At 43.9% G+C, this 16489-nt stretch overlaps 2 protein-coding genes across 2 annotated transcripts; one reads left to right on the top strand and one right to left on the bottom strand.

Moving 5' to 3' along the window:
- Positions 1 to 6: 6 nt before the first annotated feature.
- On the bottom strand, positions 7 to 16443 carry acad11 (acyl-CoA dehydrogenase family, member 11). The gene is given in 21 exon segments (XM_056434824.1): positions 7 to 300; positions 377 to 486; positions 755 to 871; positions 1014 to 1168; positions 1407 to 1478; positions 1622 to 1707; positions 2318 to 2387; positions 10321 to 10419; positions 11113 to 11220; positions 11575 to 11713; positions 12465 to 12542; positions 12997 to 13108; positions 13756 to 13862; positions 14114 to 14235; positions 14370 to 14511; positions 14593 to 14757; positions 14850 to 15011; positions 15267 to 15392; positions 16059 to 16112; positions 16114 to 16159; positions 16258 to 16443. Coding segments are annotated over 21 exon segments (2310 nt in total). The 5' UTR covers positions 16383 to 16443; the 3' UTR covers positions 7 to 185.
- ackr4b (atypical chemokine receptor 4b) lies at positions 2410 to 7450 on the top strand. Its single transcript, XM_056434828.1, has 2 exons — positions 2410 to 4122; positions 5849 to 7450. Exon 2 carries the CDS (start codon positions 5856 to 5858, stop codon positions 6963 to 6965), a length of 1110 nt encoding a protein of 369 aa, XP_056290803.1. The 5' UTR covers positions 2410 to 4122; positions 5849 to 5855; the 3' UTR covers positions 6966 to 7450.
- Positions 16444 to 16489: the final 46 nt, after the last annotated feature.

Below are 16489 nucleotides of genomic sequence, written 5' to 3'. Positions count from 1 at the left end.
GGTGTGGACATTCAGAAACTGTAATATTTTTATTTAGTCCGTTGCAGTGAAAAATATACAACCAATTACTTGTTTTGATGGCACGAGTTTCACAAAGCCTTTTTCCATTAGACATTTAGTGAGAACAATTTTATTAAGGCAAATAGTCATTGATTAAAAAGTTGTGGCCACAGGATGTAATTACTTCACAGCTTGGCCCGTGCCTTCTTGAGTTGGTCCCTCAGCTCCAGCTGAGCGATGGTGGAGAGGTGCACCTCATCTGGCCCATCAGCAATGCGGAGCGTCCGCACATATGAATACCTGAGGAAGCATATGGAGTAATGCTGCACTAGGAAGGAAATGAGTTTCACGCATGTGTTTGTGGGGGTACACTTACATCTGTGCTAGTGGGAAGTCTCCAGACACACCTGCTCCTCCATAGACCTGTATCGCACAGTCCACCACCTGACACGCCATCCTCGCTGCTGCCACCTTGATCATAGCAATCTAAGAAGATGACCAGCGAAGATAAATGGGAGGTTATTGGAATACTGTTCCAGGATGTATTCAGGAATGATATATCGTATGTTGGAGAGAAAAAAGTTAGAATATTAACTCAAAAAGTCAAAGTATTTAATGTCATTTAAACTGGTGCTTTATAGTCTGCCCTTATCTGTTGCATTCTGAGGTCTAACCATAACTAAATGCAAAAACAGTACACTATAATGTATTGAGTATTTGTATAGACTACCTCGTACATAATCGTCAGCTGTACCTGTTTGCGAGCAGCCCGGCTGCCCCGCGTGTCCAGGGCTCGAGCAGCGTGCAGAGTCAGCAGGCGCGTCTGCTCTATCGTGATTCGGCATTCTGCAATCCAGTGAGCGACGACCTCCTGCATCACACACGGAGAGCACGCTCACTATCTGCATCTGAACCATGTCCGCCAGGTGGCGCTACAGGGAAAGAGCTCGACGCGCGCCGCAGCGCCGCGAGCCTCGACATTCAAGAGTGAGGAATGTTCAACGTTCACTTGCATGTTGGTACAACTTCTTTCCGAACGTGTGCCTGGAGGCCGCCCGCTGGCAGAGCAGCTCCAGGGCCAACTCGGCCAGACCGACAGCCCTCATGCAGTGGTGCAGCCGGCCCGGCCCCAGACGACCCTGGGCGATCTCAAACCCCCGGCCTTCCCCTGGAAACACATAAAACAATGAGACGGAGACCAGAGGCACGCCGGAAAAGGAAACTATGAATCATCCCAGGAGGGAAGTTATAGCTCTGGCCTCGTGGCCTCGTACACGTCATTGTCCAAAGACAAAGTGGTGCTCAGGGATCATTCATTGCTCTGGCGTTGCAGATGGCGCCGACTTCTAAGACCTACTGCGAGTAAACAAGTGTAAACAGGAACACACAGTGATACAGCGGCTTACCCAAGATAATGTTACGTTTCGGGACACGCACGTTTTCAAAGTGCACTTCGAAGTGTCCGCCGTGGATGGCATCTGAGCCCAGAAACAAGGGACATCGCTGGTTAATGTAGTCAGGAAGGCTCATTTGTCATGGAAAGGAAACAAGTGTGTGTGAAAGCATATGGACTCGAACATATCGGTTGAGCGTGAAGGCGTAATGGCGGACTTGATCCTACCGTCCTGTCCAAACACAGTGAGCGGTCGGACGAGCTTCACGCCCGGCGTGTCCATGGGCACGAGGACCATGCTGTGTTGGCCGTGTCTGGACACAAGTGGGTCGGCAAAGCTTTAACGGTGGTTTTGACCCAGTTGTTCTTTAAAATCTACAACTCTAGTTTTATTATTATGACATTTCACAATTGCTGGTGAGAATCTGCCACGCTGATTTATTTGACTCTTTGTGAAAGAGGATTTATTTATTGCCGACAAAACCAGAACAAAGTGTGTCGCATGTCTCGGGTGTGGTTGTGTTTCTCTCCACATCTTAAATGCTTGGAACTTGAGAGCCGACACGTCAGCTCCGTGATGAGACAACACGCGTCAACAAGATTACATTTATATATCCTTCTGTCACGCGAGCAAAACTCTAGGCAGAAAGTATAACAAATTAAAGTGCATGCTGGGAAATAAACTCCGTCCCCAAACCAAAGTCCAAATTCAATAATATATTACTGGAACAAACAAAAAAGTTAATGTAAAAAGAAAAGCCTCTAATCTAAAAAGCACAGAGTCGTCTGAATAAAAAACCAGAAGAGAAACTTAATTGGTAGAAGTAGAATTTTGGAGGTAAAAATACATACAAATATATTATTAAAAACATGACATCAGAAGTATTTTGACATGCCACTATTCCACGTGACTGTTCTACGGACCTGGTTTTAACATCCTGAGAGTCGCTCCTGCACATCACGATGGCCACGTTGCATTGGGGGTTGCCAGCACCTGCAGGGAACAGACAGGGGGGGGGGGGGGGGCTCAGTGCGTCCATGTTGCATTCAGGTTCCCTTCTCGTCTCGTGGTAAAAGAAACAAGAAACGTTCAGTCTGCCTCTCAACCCTTCCGTGGCCGGGGTCGGCTCCCTGCCTGGGGAGACAGATCGACGGCCCGCTGGGGCAGCCGCTGACTGGTTTACATCTCCCGAGTCGGATTCTTTCACTTTCAGTGGCGTTTCGTTTGTCAATAAGAACATAATGTTTGTTGGGGAGAAACTTGGTTGAGTCTTGTTTTTTTGTGTTCCGCTTCCTGACTTTAACTGTGGCCTCTTTTTGGAAGAGCGCCAGAGATCAACCTCCAGATGCGGAGACGCTTCTCCTCCCGGCTGCAGAGCCGTTTGTTGGCTGCTCTCTTGGCATTTCTGTGTTGTGGTCAGTTTGGGAGCTTAGTGTTGTTTTAGTTGTTATTTCTCGAGCCCGGTTGAATTTCTTATTTGCCATGTTGTTAGTGTGATGGTTTTGTTTATTTATTTGACCGTAGACCTCGGGACAGCTCTTTTTCCACTTTAGTTGGACCTGGATGAAATGTTTCTTCATGGGATAAAACGTTGTTGTTTTAAAAACCAGATATCTGAAGTGCACAAATGCAGAATAATTTAGAGAGTCCACTTCCAGAATACCGGTCTCCAATGTGGCCGTGGGTCCCTAAGGCACGACCCGGGTGACCGATGCCGGCCTTCCTGCCACAGACAAGACATCAAGAGTGTTAACATATTTACAGCGTATGGACAGAATCCAGCTCGAGTGCATCGGAACACTTCAACAAACACAATCTGACAGATGTTTAGTCTTTGAACTCAATCTCTGATTACAGACATTTAATCAACATTGAAGGATTATGCTTGAACTTTAACAAAGGCCCCTAAAAAATATATATCTGATAACTCATAAACTCAATCTAGGAGAGTGTGTCTTCCTCTGAACCCTCTGAAGTCCCATGCTCCATGACACAAGGCGAGTCCTGCTGTCACGTGACAGCCGTGCCCACACACATCCGCCACCACTGGAATGAAACTAGACCTTCGCTCAGTAATCTGTGCCTCCAGACAAGAGTTATTTAAATGGTACACGTCAATACGACATCTTTCTCAAACAAATACCTTTTACTTCACCAAAAAGTAAATGTTGTCCTTTTCTCTGTATGGATATAGAAGTGAGAGATTAAAAACAAGTATCAGTAGTTATCAGAAAGTTCAATTCAAGAATGTCAAGTTAAAATAATAAGTCCAACGGTAAAGTCATCGGCGTGTTTGCTCACGTGAGTGAGGTCGGGGAACGATACACACAACGAAACAATAACGACGGCATCTCAGCAAACCACAACAACAAAATAAGTCTTGTATGTAAATGGGTCAAACATTTAGATCCACTTGGGATGTTACTCTATATTCTCCTTTCAGTCTTTTCAGAGACGTAAACAAAGGGGCAGCCAGCAGGGCAACTTTTGTTACGCAGCTCTCCTGCATCATAAAACAGTCTGAAAGTGTCTCTCACTCACACACACACACACACACACACTCCGAGAGGGTCAGAGCAGGGAAGGGGCGGGCGGAGGGGAACAGATCGCTCCTCCAGTCCTGGGGTGCATACAACCTTTTCCTCAGGATACTTAACTGTGTGTGTGTGTGTGTGATTAAAAAAAGGATATATGCAACTGTATGATCCCTCAAAGAGGAATAGACAAGGTAAGAACATATTTTCAATTGTAACCTCCACTTTATTGAATATTTTTAACTACAATTCAGGACAAGAAACGAGAAGAAGACAAGGAGCTTTCTACATCGGACGTTTACTTCTTGCACCGCGGCGTTCGTTGGGAACAAGCGGGTTTTGTTAGTTGTTTTCCAGATGAAAAGGTTCACTTTGGCCTCGACAGTCAAAGTCCTGCTCAGGATATTTTATAGTATTCTTGTTAGAACCGTTGCGGTAATGATAACAAGCTGCGGTCCGTTTCCCCGTTCCTCCTCAGCGTTAGATTGTGCTCTTTTTAAAACACTTTGTTTTAATATTATTATTAGAGCTCCTGTTTGTGTAGTTCATACAATCAGGATTTAAAAACACTTCTGCTTGTGATCGTTTGCATAAAATGCATAAAGTGTGCGATCCAAATAAGTTAAACATTTTCTTTTTTAAACTCACTCCCGAACTGACCGAGAGGCATTTTAAAAACATAGAACAACAAAGACTTTTCTTTGACTTTCTTAAAGTTAGGTATTGAAAGTTGAAGTTTTCTGATGTTGTTAAAAGTTACTTTACATCAATAATGTTTGTACAAACAGCAATAAAACCAGCATATATTTCCAATTACGACCTAGGCCTTCTAACTAGATTATGTTTGCTATATTGAGCTTGTGGAGACCGAATAATCCAAACGACTATAGTAAAAACAAAGAAAGTGAATGGTGACCTCCTGCATGTGAAGAGCAGCTGTTGACGGCAGCAGAATCCTTGACATACTTCAGAATGTTCAATGAACATCTGGTTCAGAAACGCCTGCTCCGCCCAAACTGGAGATGATGACTCATCAGATCTCAAACCTGGATAAAGATGATCCTGGGATGCATAATATACTGGTCTTAAACCAGGAATATGTCATCAGTAACACAATGACTTGTGCACACACACACATACCTGTGTTTACTGGGTGAAAACAGGGAGGGGACGTTAACAATGCAGGACTGGTTGGAAGTCTCCCTTCAATGGGATGACCTGAACCAGCAGACCAAGAGAAGCTAAATCCTGGACTTGAATCTGTCGAGAGACCTTCGTTACACGCGTGTCATCCTCGTCCCTCACGCCATATACTATTTACTCTCATTCTTGACAAATGATATACATGACTGAAATAAAGTAAAGACTATTGTTATTCTATTGTCAGAAATAATGCAGAGGAGGTGTTGTCGGTTTGCAGTGACGCGCTTGTGTCGTTATGAACTTGGGAAACGATGAATGTTGATATTTGTCCTTATTGATAATTACTAAAATCAGAAGTTGTGATAATAGGAGTTGTAAACTAAATGCTGCCGATTTCCTCGTCTGGAGTTCCCCAAGGACCCAAAAGAAGACGGGATAATAACATTTAAAAAGAAGTCGCTTGCTTTAAAGAGTCTCTTGCACAGTTCAGACGACATGCCTTCAGACATGTGGGAAACCAAGCAGGAGAGACTCCTTTCATGGAGAATAGAGAAAACTCCCGTTTCCTGTTGCTGATGAAAAGCAGCGTGTGGTTTACTCATGTAATCTAATGCTCTCGTTATATAAATCACACACTAATTACACTTGCATGCCATGGACTGATCAACCAGCCCATATACATCACAACATGTCCAAATACAACAACAACAAAAGAAGAAAAAAAACGATAAACAAATGCTTCCCTTAATTGTACTTCCTGATTTTTTTTCTGAACAGCAGAAAAATGGAAACATACGATTACGAGGACGAGGACTCGAGCTTCAATGACAGCTACGAGTACGACGACGAGCACGGCGTCTGCGACAAGGAGGCGGTGCGCTCCTTCGGCAGCGTCTTCCTCCCGGCCGTCTACGCCGGGGCTCTGGTGGTGGGCCTGGCTGGGAACGCCCTGGTGGTGGCGGTCTACGCCTCGAGGCTGCGCCTACGCACCCTCACAGACGTGTGCATCCTGAACCTCGCCGTTTCGGACCTGATGCTCCTGCTCACGCTGCCGTTCTGGGCAGCCGATGCCGTTCACGGCTGGCGGCTGGGTTTGGTCGCCTGCCGGCTCACCTCCTTCCTCTACAGCGCCAACTTCAGCTGCGGCATGCTGCTGCTGGCGTGCATCAGCGTGGACCGCTACCGCGCCGTCGCCCTCGGTCCTGCGGGCAGGACTGGACCGGGTGCCCGGGCGAGGGTCCAGTGGATCCTGGCGTGTGTGCTGCTGTGGGCCGCCGCGAGCTTTCTCGGCCTCCCCGAGCTCATATTTTGCGTGGTGAAGCACTCCCACCACGGGACGGCCTGCGCGGCTCGCTACCCGTCCAGCATGGCCCGACCGGCAAAGGCTGCCCTGGAGCTGATGGAGGTGACCTTGAGATTCGTGCTGCCTCTCGTGGTCATGACGGTGTGCTACTGCCTGGTGGGGCGGACGCTGAGCCGGGCGGCCGGGGTGCGGAGAGCTCGGCGGCGGCGCGCCCTGCGCGTGCTGCTGGCGGTGGTGGGCGTCTTCCTGCTCACGCAGCTGCCCTACAACGTGGTCAAGCTGGTCCGGGCGATGGACATCATGTACGGCCTGGTGAGCGACTGCGGCGTCAGCAGGGGCCTGGACCGAGCGGTCCAGGTGACAGAGAGCCTGGCGCTGGTCCACACGTGCATCAACCCCCTCCTCTACGCCTTCATCGGGTCGTCCTTCAGGGGACACGTCCTCAAGGCCGCCAAGCGCCTCGGACAGCGCCTTGGGAGACCCCCGAGACATGTCCAAGAGGAGCCAGTGGAGATCCCACTCAAGGCGTGCACTCGGACGCAGTCACAGTCGGGCTCAGGAGAACAAGTCACCAGCAGCTTCACCATTTAAGACGGAAACTATGAATTTTCGCTGTATATCTATGTAAATATATGAACGCGTTTAGTATCATAAAAGACAGACGTCAACAAACCATTATATTTGTAATAAATAAATATGCACAGTTTATAAGCACTATGTCATTTTGTATGAATTATGTATATTTCTAAATAAGAGAAACATTTTCAGTGACACGCATCGACCAGAATCTGTTGCAATGAAGCACAGCTGTACAGCAAGTCACATTCAAGCCCAAAGTCTGCATCTCATTGTTTGACCTCCCGGGGCTCTGGGTTGGGATCCACAGTGGGCGAGCCGTTAACTTGAAAAACATTTAGAACTAGAATGGGCACTCGGTAGAGCGCATAGCTTCGCATATCACAAGATTGGGCATTGAATTATGAAAATGTTGGCATTAGTTGCATGCAAATTGGATAAGAATTGACCGTGCTATGGTAAAAAGAAGATTTTGACCTATCCTTGACCTTGACCTTTGACCCGATTGATCCCAAAATCTAATCAAATGGTCCCCGGATAATAACCAATCATCCCACCAAATTTCCTGCGATTCAAGAGGATGTTGACAATTTCCTGCGATTCGGTTTAAAACTTTTTTTGTTATGCGAATAACACGCATACAAATAAATAAATACACAGCGATCAAAACATAACCTTCCGCATTTTCAATGCGAAGGTAACAAAGAGAGCCGCAAACAGCAGGACATCAACCTGTCACCAGACTGGGAACAGGAAACAACGCCTTAAGTCTGAGTGGCGTTTTCATCTGCTCATCTTTATTACCTTCGCATTGAAAATGCAGAAGGTTATGTTTTGATCGCCGTGTATTTATTTATTTATTTGTATGCGTGTTACTCGCATAACTCAAAAAGTATTAAACCGAATCGCATGATATTTGGTGGGATGATTGGTTATTATCCGGGGACCATTTGTTTAGATTTTGGGATCGATCGGGTCAAAGGTCAAGGTCAAGAAAAGGTCAACATCTTCTTTTTACCATAGTGCGGTCAATTTCTATCCAATTGTCATGCAACTAATGCCAACATGTTCATAATTCAATGCCCAATCTTGTAATATGCGAAGGTATGCGCTCTACTGAGTGCCCGTTCTAGTTATTTAAATGGTATGAGCTTGAAAGAGCAAATGGTTTGCGGAGGAGTGCTGTCCCCTGTTCTCTGGAACGACTTCACATTTTAGAGGCATTTAAACACTCTCCTTGGACTGTAAATATAAATGACCCTTTGTAATTACAGAATTATACATATATTTATATTATGCTTAAGCTGAGCCCAATGCATTCACTGTCCGTCTAACGTCGGGTCACATGGGACGGCCACAGTCTCAAGTCAGATTACTGGAGTGAAGACATCGAGGACGCAGCGGAATTTTGCAAAACCTCCAGACTAGATCGATCATAAGAGATCTTTAGAGCCAACGTTCATTGTTCACCATTCTTTCCCTCTGCAGCACATATTAGTCGTCCTCTATCCACTGTAATGACAAACAGCTCGGACGAGTGGGAGCTGAACTTTAACAAGCTGGTGGGTTTGTTTGGAGACCATTGAAACGATGGCCCACAATGTGGTCTGTCGAGACTCCAGGCAGAGGAGGAACTGGGTCCCCACTCCCCAGGATGTCACATGACTGAATAGGTAAACAAGGAACAAAGTCATCCTTAAACTCTGCCTTTCATATGAATGTCTGATGGTTTGACCCAGATGAACATCAGGCTGTTCTTAAACAGGAAATAACCAGGTCATTATTACATGTACACTATGAACTACAACGCCAAATCATATGATTGTTTAACTAAACTAAAATTGTACTGACTTGTACGCCATTCCACTAACAACTACTGAACACATGTGTACAGCATCTGTGCTTGTGTGAGAGTGTATGCAAACACAGACGCCAATGGCCTGAAGATAAAAGACTGCAGGTCTGGGAATCATTTGTGTACATTATCATGCGCATGGGACAGTCTGTACAGCTTCCACACCACAGAGCTGCCAGAGCAACATCCACAGCGGAGACCCTCCCATCGAGCTACTCACAGTTTGCCACAGACATCTTTAGAGAAAAAGTAGGATGGGTAAAGTTTAACGTGAAGTGGGAATCAGAATACGACAACCGAATGCGGGAATTGCTGTAAAATTATTATAATGAAATACTGCATACAAACCAGACGGTGAGAAGTGTTAACTTCCTGTTTCTCCACGGGAAAAGATACTGTACAAATATAAACAAATGCACAGAGGCACCAAACCCTCCAATTTCTACTCTTGAATAATCTGGATTATCGCAAAACAAGGTCCAGCCAGCATGAACTGGCCATCAACAGATCAGCGGACTTTCGGAACAGAGACGTTTTCATGCTTCATGCCGGCAGACGACAGATTGATTTCTACTGATGAGAATTTGACTTCCAAGAAAAAGAGAAACAAAAGGAGACCCGCTTTAGGCAAATGATGCCATGAACATAAAGACAATCATTTGAAAGGAAGAATTTGTCTCTTTCTTGGTAAACCATGGCGCTGTAAGTTTTTTTAACAACAAGAGCATAAAAACAACCGGCCACTGTTTTCCTTTTAAGTGGGATTCAAAAGCAAACAGCACATCTGTGTCGGAGGAAACATCTGGAGTATCTTTTAGTACAAATGGATTTAGGAGGCGAATGATAAACATCTAAACACACTAATGAGGGTTTTGGATATATTTAAATACGTATAAAGGCTTAGTTTAATAAAGTTAGTGACTATATTTGCGGAGGTACCTACATCAACTTATTTAACAACTTTAACAGGATGAAACCCGGTTAAAGAGCCAATGAGAAGCGAAGAGAATGTGTTATAAAACCAGAAGAATAGTGACTCACACATGAGTCAATTAGTCTGAGTCAGAGAATCAACACACTACAATATATATATATATCTATATATATATAGTTATTTTCAGGGCATTTAGCCATCTTGTTCTCCGTGAATCCTTTACGATGAATAATTGGAGGTAAGATGCTGAACCTTTGTCCACACACTCGGTGCATTGTTAGTGGACTCTCTAACATTTACTGGTCCGACCGGCTGGCAATCCAAAGCTGCTCTGACACATTTTTTCCAGAATGAAATTGGGTCCAAGATTATTTGCTTACTTGTTAAAGGGGTTGTTTTAGAGTAAAAGCATCTGCCCTATTTGGTTCTCCACATGTTTGCAGTTTGGGACGGACATGAAATGAATCCTTGATGTTAATTGAGTCTTGAGCTCTCTAATGGTGTTTACAGTCCTAAATGGAACTCAAGTGTGGAATAACAGTTATTTTCTTTTATAACAAATGGAAATACAATGTACATACCACTGATCCACCATTTCTTGCCGTTTATGACGAAGTTGTCTTCATCCCTGCTAAGGGTGCACTCCATGTTGGTTGCATCACTGGAGGCCACATCAGGCTCTGGGGAAGGGACCACAGGTCAGCTTAAACTCCCAACATACACATTTTACACCAAATAAAAGTCATTAATAATGACACTTAGACCAACAGCTTTTGCTTTATGTTCCATCTTTTCCAAAATTCAAACCGCAGCGAGAGTGCTTAAAACAACTCACACCATTTTCATACTTAAATAGCAGATAACTTAAAGTCACGAGTCGTAATGTTTATTAGCACAAGATGGAGGTTCCTGTTCAACGTCATCAAGTGGAAGTAAAATGGACCAAACCGTTGACAAAGAAGCATCCCCAAAACACAATAATCACCATCTGTGTTTACCAAAAACCACGGGGAGTTTAACACCCACTGTGATCACCATTGGCAACGGCATGCTGCGGTTTCCAGGAAGAGATGCATGACTCATCCAAGAGCTTGTGTATGCTGTTGGCATGTAGAATTTTCAAACGAAGAACCTGCGCTGCCTGACTCATTCAAGACCAGAACATCACTGGAAAATGTTACTCTACACAAGGTGAATTATTTTCCACCTCTAAAATAACATTCCCGACATGATCACCGCTAGTTTCTCCACTGACTACAGAAAATGGGGGGTTTTCCTTGTTCGGCCTTTTATACAGCAGTGACCCGTGACATGAAGCATATATTTGAAACTCTTCAAGTGATGCTGGAGGGCATGGATGGTCGTGTAAATACCTGTCATACAGAAGCAGGAGCGAATCTCTCCTTTGAGCAGAGGCTCCAGCCATTTGCTCTTCTGGTCCTCACTGCCAAACATGTGGAGCACCTCCATGTTTCCCGTGTCTGCAGAGAAACATCATACCACACACTGTCGGTCTTCCCGGGTATTAGGAGCCGCATTTTAAAATGCTCTTTCGGAATGAAATCATTACATTTGACATAATTGACAGATAAATGCCTTTAAGAGCCAATTTTGGGGATTTTCATTTTTTAAACCAAGTGACTAAATCATAAGAATGAATTGTTGTTATGATATGAAGAAGACTGAAAGGTTGACATTTGGAGAGGATTTTTCTTGACTACAGAGGATGTTATGTAGAACACGAGATTCTAGAGAAAATACAGTGAAAGGTTCAGTTATTATAGTCCATGGCTTCCAAATGATCTCAACATCTGACCACATGTAGGATCTGTTACCAGGAGCCTGGCAGTTGAAGACTTCAGGGGCAAAAAAGCAACGTCCAGTTTCCTCTGCAATGTAGGCATAGTCCAACTGACTGAGGCCGCTGACCGCAGGCAGGAACAGGTTCCACAGCCCCGCCTCCCTCGCCTTCACCTGGAAACACAGGCACATGTGGTCAGACAAATGTTGGATTCTTTATGTTCTTCATGAATAAAGCTGGATTCAGCGGAACTGTGAATACCCGTTTATATTCGAGGACACAGCGCTAGGAAGCCTGACACAAAAGTCACGCGGCAGAATATGTTCTCTGCCTCATAACAATTTTAATCTGTCTGTATACAAAGTAACGAACCCCCCCCTACCTCAAGAATTGTTCTCATAACAACAAACAAGAAAGAAAGCAGACTCTCTCTTATCTCTGGGTTTTACTGATAGCTGCAGACACAAGTTCAGGGTTGAGATACTCGTCTGCTCCTTGTCTTCTCTCAGCGGGACAACACTTATTTTTCGCATGATAAGTACACCATTATATTAATGCAATCAAATGTTCTTCAGCTGACAGTCATTAAGCAAGAGTCAGCACATTGTGACGGCATTTAGTAGTTAATTTTTTTTTAACGGTATAAATTGTATAATTGAAACAGTGACTGATGGATTGCAGTGTCAGGCTGACTCAGAAGGGAGGTGCACCGTTTAGACAAGCTTGAAATAAACTTGACCCTTCAACCTGCTGGATTGATTTTGAAGTAACACCTCTTGGAGTTGTCCTATTGAGATGTATTTTTTGTTCTCTATCCTATGTGATTTTTATTGTTTGTAATAACTGCATCATTATCTGAAGTTTGATCGCATCGTTTTTGTTTTTGTAGTGGCAACTTGTACAGGTCTCAGTTTTTTTACACACCTTTAGATCCTGTATTACAGTCGGGGTGTGCCACCTCTGTGGAGACTGAGCGTGTTTGGAGTAGTACTCTGCGACTTCCTGAAAAAAAACAAAAAAACATTTTTGACACGTTTTATAGCTTAACTCGATCCATTTCCTTTGTGCTCTAATGTCACTTCTGCACTCTCTTCATCAGCGGTACCATAAAAAAAAGGAATTATGAAACTTTACGCTGTGTTAATGTAGTCATTTTGAAGATATATCCACAGAAAAAACAAATCCCCACCGTCCACTGCTCACAGAAATAAAGCCGAACAAGCTTTACAATGCCCTCTCCTAGCCTTACACTGCGGGACTGCATTCAGATTGCTATGACGTGGTAATTACACATGCATGCAATATAATTCAAGTAATCAATAGACTCCTTGTTCTCTCGCTCCAATTTATTAATCCTGATTGCATGAATGAACTGATATGCTCTGTCAAACCCTTTCAGATGAAAGTTAAAGCTCCATCTGGGCAAACACATCTCTCCTCTGTTCTCGTCACTGACCTCCTGAGCAGGAAGCACGTATTGTCTCATGAAGTCTTTGACCTGCTGCAGAACATCCTGACCTCTGGCCGTCTGCAGGAACAGGCCATCTCCTGCTGGACCGGTGTCAGACCTGGCAAGAAACACATCTCACACGTTAAAAAGGCCACAGGTAAAACCGGAAGTAGCAACTCCAAAAATCAAATTGTTGCTGATTTTTATTTAGTCAGCAGGTGGAATCAATCTTTTTTCTTTTGTAAGCTGGAGGAAAGGACTGTCTTCTTTGCATTATATCAAACTCTAGTACTGCTTTTATTAACACATTTATGCATATTACTAAAAGAACACTGCCTCGTAAAAATTCCAAACACAAACTTCTCGCATCATATGAAAATAGTTGTTCAGTCACTGTATGGTTTTTTTTCCTGATCTGATGAGAGGTTTTGGGACAGGGATGTCTACATGTACAGATTGTAAAGCACTCTGAGACAAATTTGTAATTTGTGAAAATGGGCTATACAAATAAACTGAATTGAATTAAATTGTATTGATACATTGAAACATTACATTACATGTCATTTAGCAGACGCTTTAATCCAAAGCGACTTGCAATAAGTGCATTCAACCTAGAGTACAAACTAAGAACAACAAGAATACAGAAAGTAACATTTCCTCAACATAGTCAAACTACAAAAGTACCATAATAAGAGCCATTTAAGTGCCACTGAAGTGCTCATCTGTATCACACATGTATCGTCTTACACAACTCCAGCAACATACCTATGTGCAAGCTGCAAGGCAACCTTAGCCAAGGGCTCCACACACTGGCCGAACTGTGCTGCATTGGGAGCACTGGCATTACCCAGTAGGTGGCGTGCATAGATCCCCTGATAGAGAAAAAAAGGTAAATAAAAGAGTGATTCTTCTAGGTCACTATGTACCGGTAGTTAAGGAGACAATACCAATCCATTTTGAAACATTTGAAGAACCCCAACAATGTTACGGTGCACTTAGACTGGCACTTAATGTTTTTGTGTATGTAAGGTACTTAAATGTTTGTATATCGATCTATCCATTAAAAAATAAAATAAAATGGGGATGCATTGGAGTTCAATTTTTGATACAAATTGGAACAAACCTGTGCAATTCCTGCCATTTTAAAGACAGACAGGGCCAGGTAGAAATTCAACTGTGGCAAAGCAGACGGGATCCCCCGGACTCGGCAGTAAATGGAAATCAGCTCTTCCACAGTTGGGATGCCTGCTCATTGGTTGGCAGAGAAGCCACAACAATTTGTGGAACAGATACTACGTCTATGCACATGCACTTTTACAGAAAGATGTTGAAGCACAGTATGTCGATCTATTTGAGCAATGTTCTGCATGTGTTGCTACCTTCTATTCCCTTTAAGCTGCCCATGGTGCTTGTGATGTTCATGCTTGTGGGCCAGTAGTGAGGCATGAGGAAATAGGCCAGGTCCGCCAACGGCTGCCCAGTGGTAGACAGCTCCCAGTCCAAGACTGCCATCACACGCGCCTAATGACATCAAATGCACGTTGGAAAGCATTACAGTCACTTGAAGCAGATAGGCAGGAATAATTGTTGCAGAAGGTGTACCTCTCTTGGATGGAATATCAAGTTGTCCAATCGGAAATCTCCATGCACAAGCGTGACCTCGTCGTCAGTGGCTGGCAAATTCTTCATCAACCAATCAGACAGTTCATTCACGGCTGGAATGTCTCGGTGGGCTGCTGCGGTGTACTGCTTTGTCCAGGTGGACACCTTTTGAGACGGAAAGACATCACAACTCCATCTGTTTTTCCCCCCAAAGAAGAATGATCTTGAGTAGGATGGGTACACAGAGTTGTGCTCACTTGTCTCTTGCAGTAACCTGATCCTTTCCCATATCCTTCAAGGTTCAGTGATGCCAGGTCCAGTGAGTGTAGCTTTGCCAACGTTTCTACTGCGGCCACATAGAGGGCTGCTCTCTCCGCTGCACTCACTCCAGGGAGACGAAGATCCCTGAATATACGGCCCTGTTATAACACACATGGATGAGCAAGCATTTCTTTTAATCCAATGACAGGGGACCACTTTAAAGATGATAAACTATGTTTTTAGAAGCCTGGGCCTCAATTGGGTATGTCAAGTCAGGGTGCGTCAGCGAACGCTGGCGAGTCCAATTTCATCTTTTATTATTAGAATATAGACCAAAGGTTCTTCAAAACAGCAATAAATATATTGTATGCAGCGACACAGTGTAAAATGTAGTCTTGGTTGCACAAACCTACCCTCACATGCTCCATCAAGTAGAATTCTGTTCCAATGATTTCAGCATCAGTGCAGTGCAAGAGAGGCTGAGGTACAGGGAATCCAGCTGAGAAGAGGGCCTTCTGCACCCGATACTCCCTGTCCACCTATAAATAAAATCACAAAGGTCCAGCATTTAACACAAAAACATCCCCCACGCTGTAGGACATATTATCAAGACATTTACTGATATGCAAGTACAAATCTATAGGAAACATTTGCGCTTTTGAATTCATTATAAAAAAATGCAGACAACATTCAGTTGGTAAACTTCTATTTTCATTATTTCCCAAAAATGGTTTGCTTAACCAACAGTGTTACGGTCAGTGCATAACAGGTCAGCTGAAAAGTGAAACTAGTGAACTGACAAGAGCACACCAATAAATATGGGGAATTACATTTAGAGCAGGAAGAAATTTATAAATGTTTAATATAGAAAGATTTCTAGCAGTTTAATTCAAGGGAATTCCTGTGGGCAATTATAACACAATTATACCTAAACTAAAGTAGATTGTTATAATATAAAACTATAAAAGTAAAGGAATGTGTCTCCAGTTTGCCTGTAATTACTTCCCAATCATATACTGCATTTATTTTTCCAGGAAAACTTGTGCTTAAAAAAATGTTGGGCAATTTTGTATTCCTTTCATTTCCACAAGCAACTTCTGTCAAGAACACCACATGCAGCCACATTAAGACAGTGAGGTATACAGAAAGGCTCCTTAGTCCTGAACATTGTTATTGAGCAAATATATTCACGAGTCAACCCTTACCTTGTGAGCTCCTGGAAGCAGCTCGCCTGGCGGTTTCTTCCTGAGAACATGCTCTGTCTGAGGGGGATTGAATGAGGAAGGTTGGGTTTGACTGGCCAGCGCTGGAAAGACAACAGGAAGCTGTTAGCGTGTTCACAGTCACCTTAACAGGACTGTTACACACCAGCGACATGTAAAGTTAGTTATATTGAAACGTTACCTATACTGTCTAACAGTGAGCGTGTCATTGTTGGACACGGTCAGTGACTCGGCAGACAGATATATTTGCAGTTTGCCAACACTGAACTTGTGTTGCTGTCGAACAGACGTTGTCAGCTCCTCCATGGCTCAGCTAACGAGTGGGTCAATCATTTCCCAGGTGCGTTTGTTGGGTTAACTTTCGCATTGTTGATAATGGTGGTCGGACCGTTTACGTCTGCGCACATTGACGT

The sequence above is a fragment of the Pseudoliparis swirei genome, chromosome 16 (assembly GCF_029220125.1).
Source record: "Pseudoliparis swirei isolate HS2019 ecotype Mariana Trench chromosome 16, NWPU_hadal_v1, whole genome shotgun sequence".
NCBI lineage: Eukaryota > Metazoa > Chordata > Actinopteri > Perciformes > Liparidae > Pseudoliparis > Pseudoliparis swirei.
Note: the sequence above shows the minus strand (reverse complement) of the source record. Positions and strands in the feature narration are given on the sequence as shown.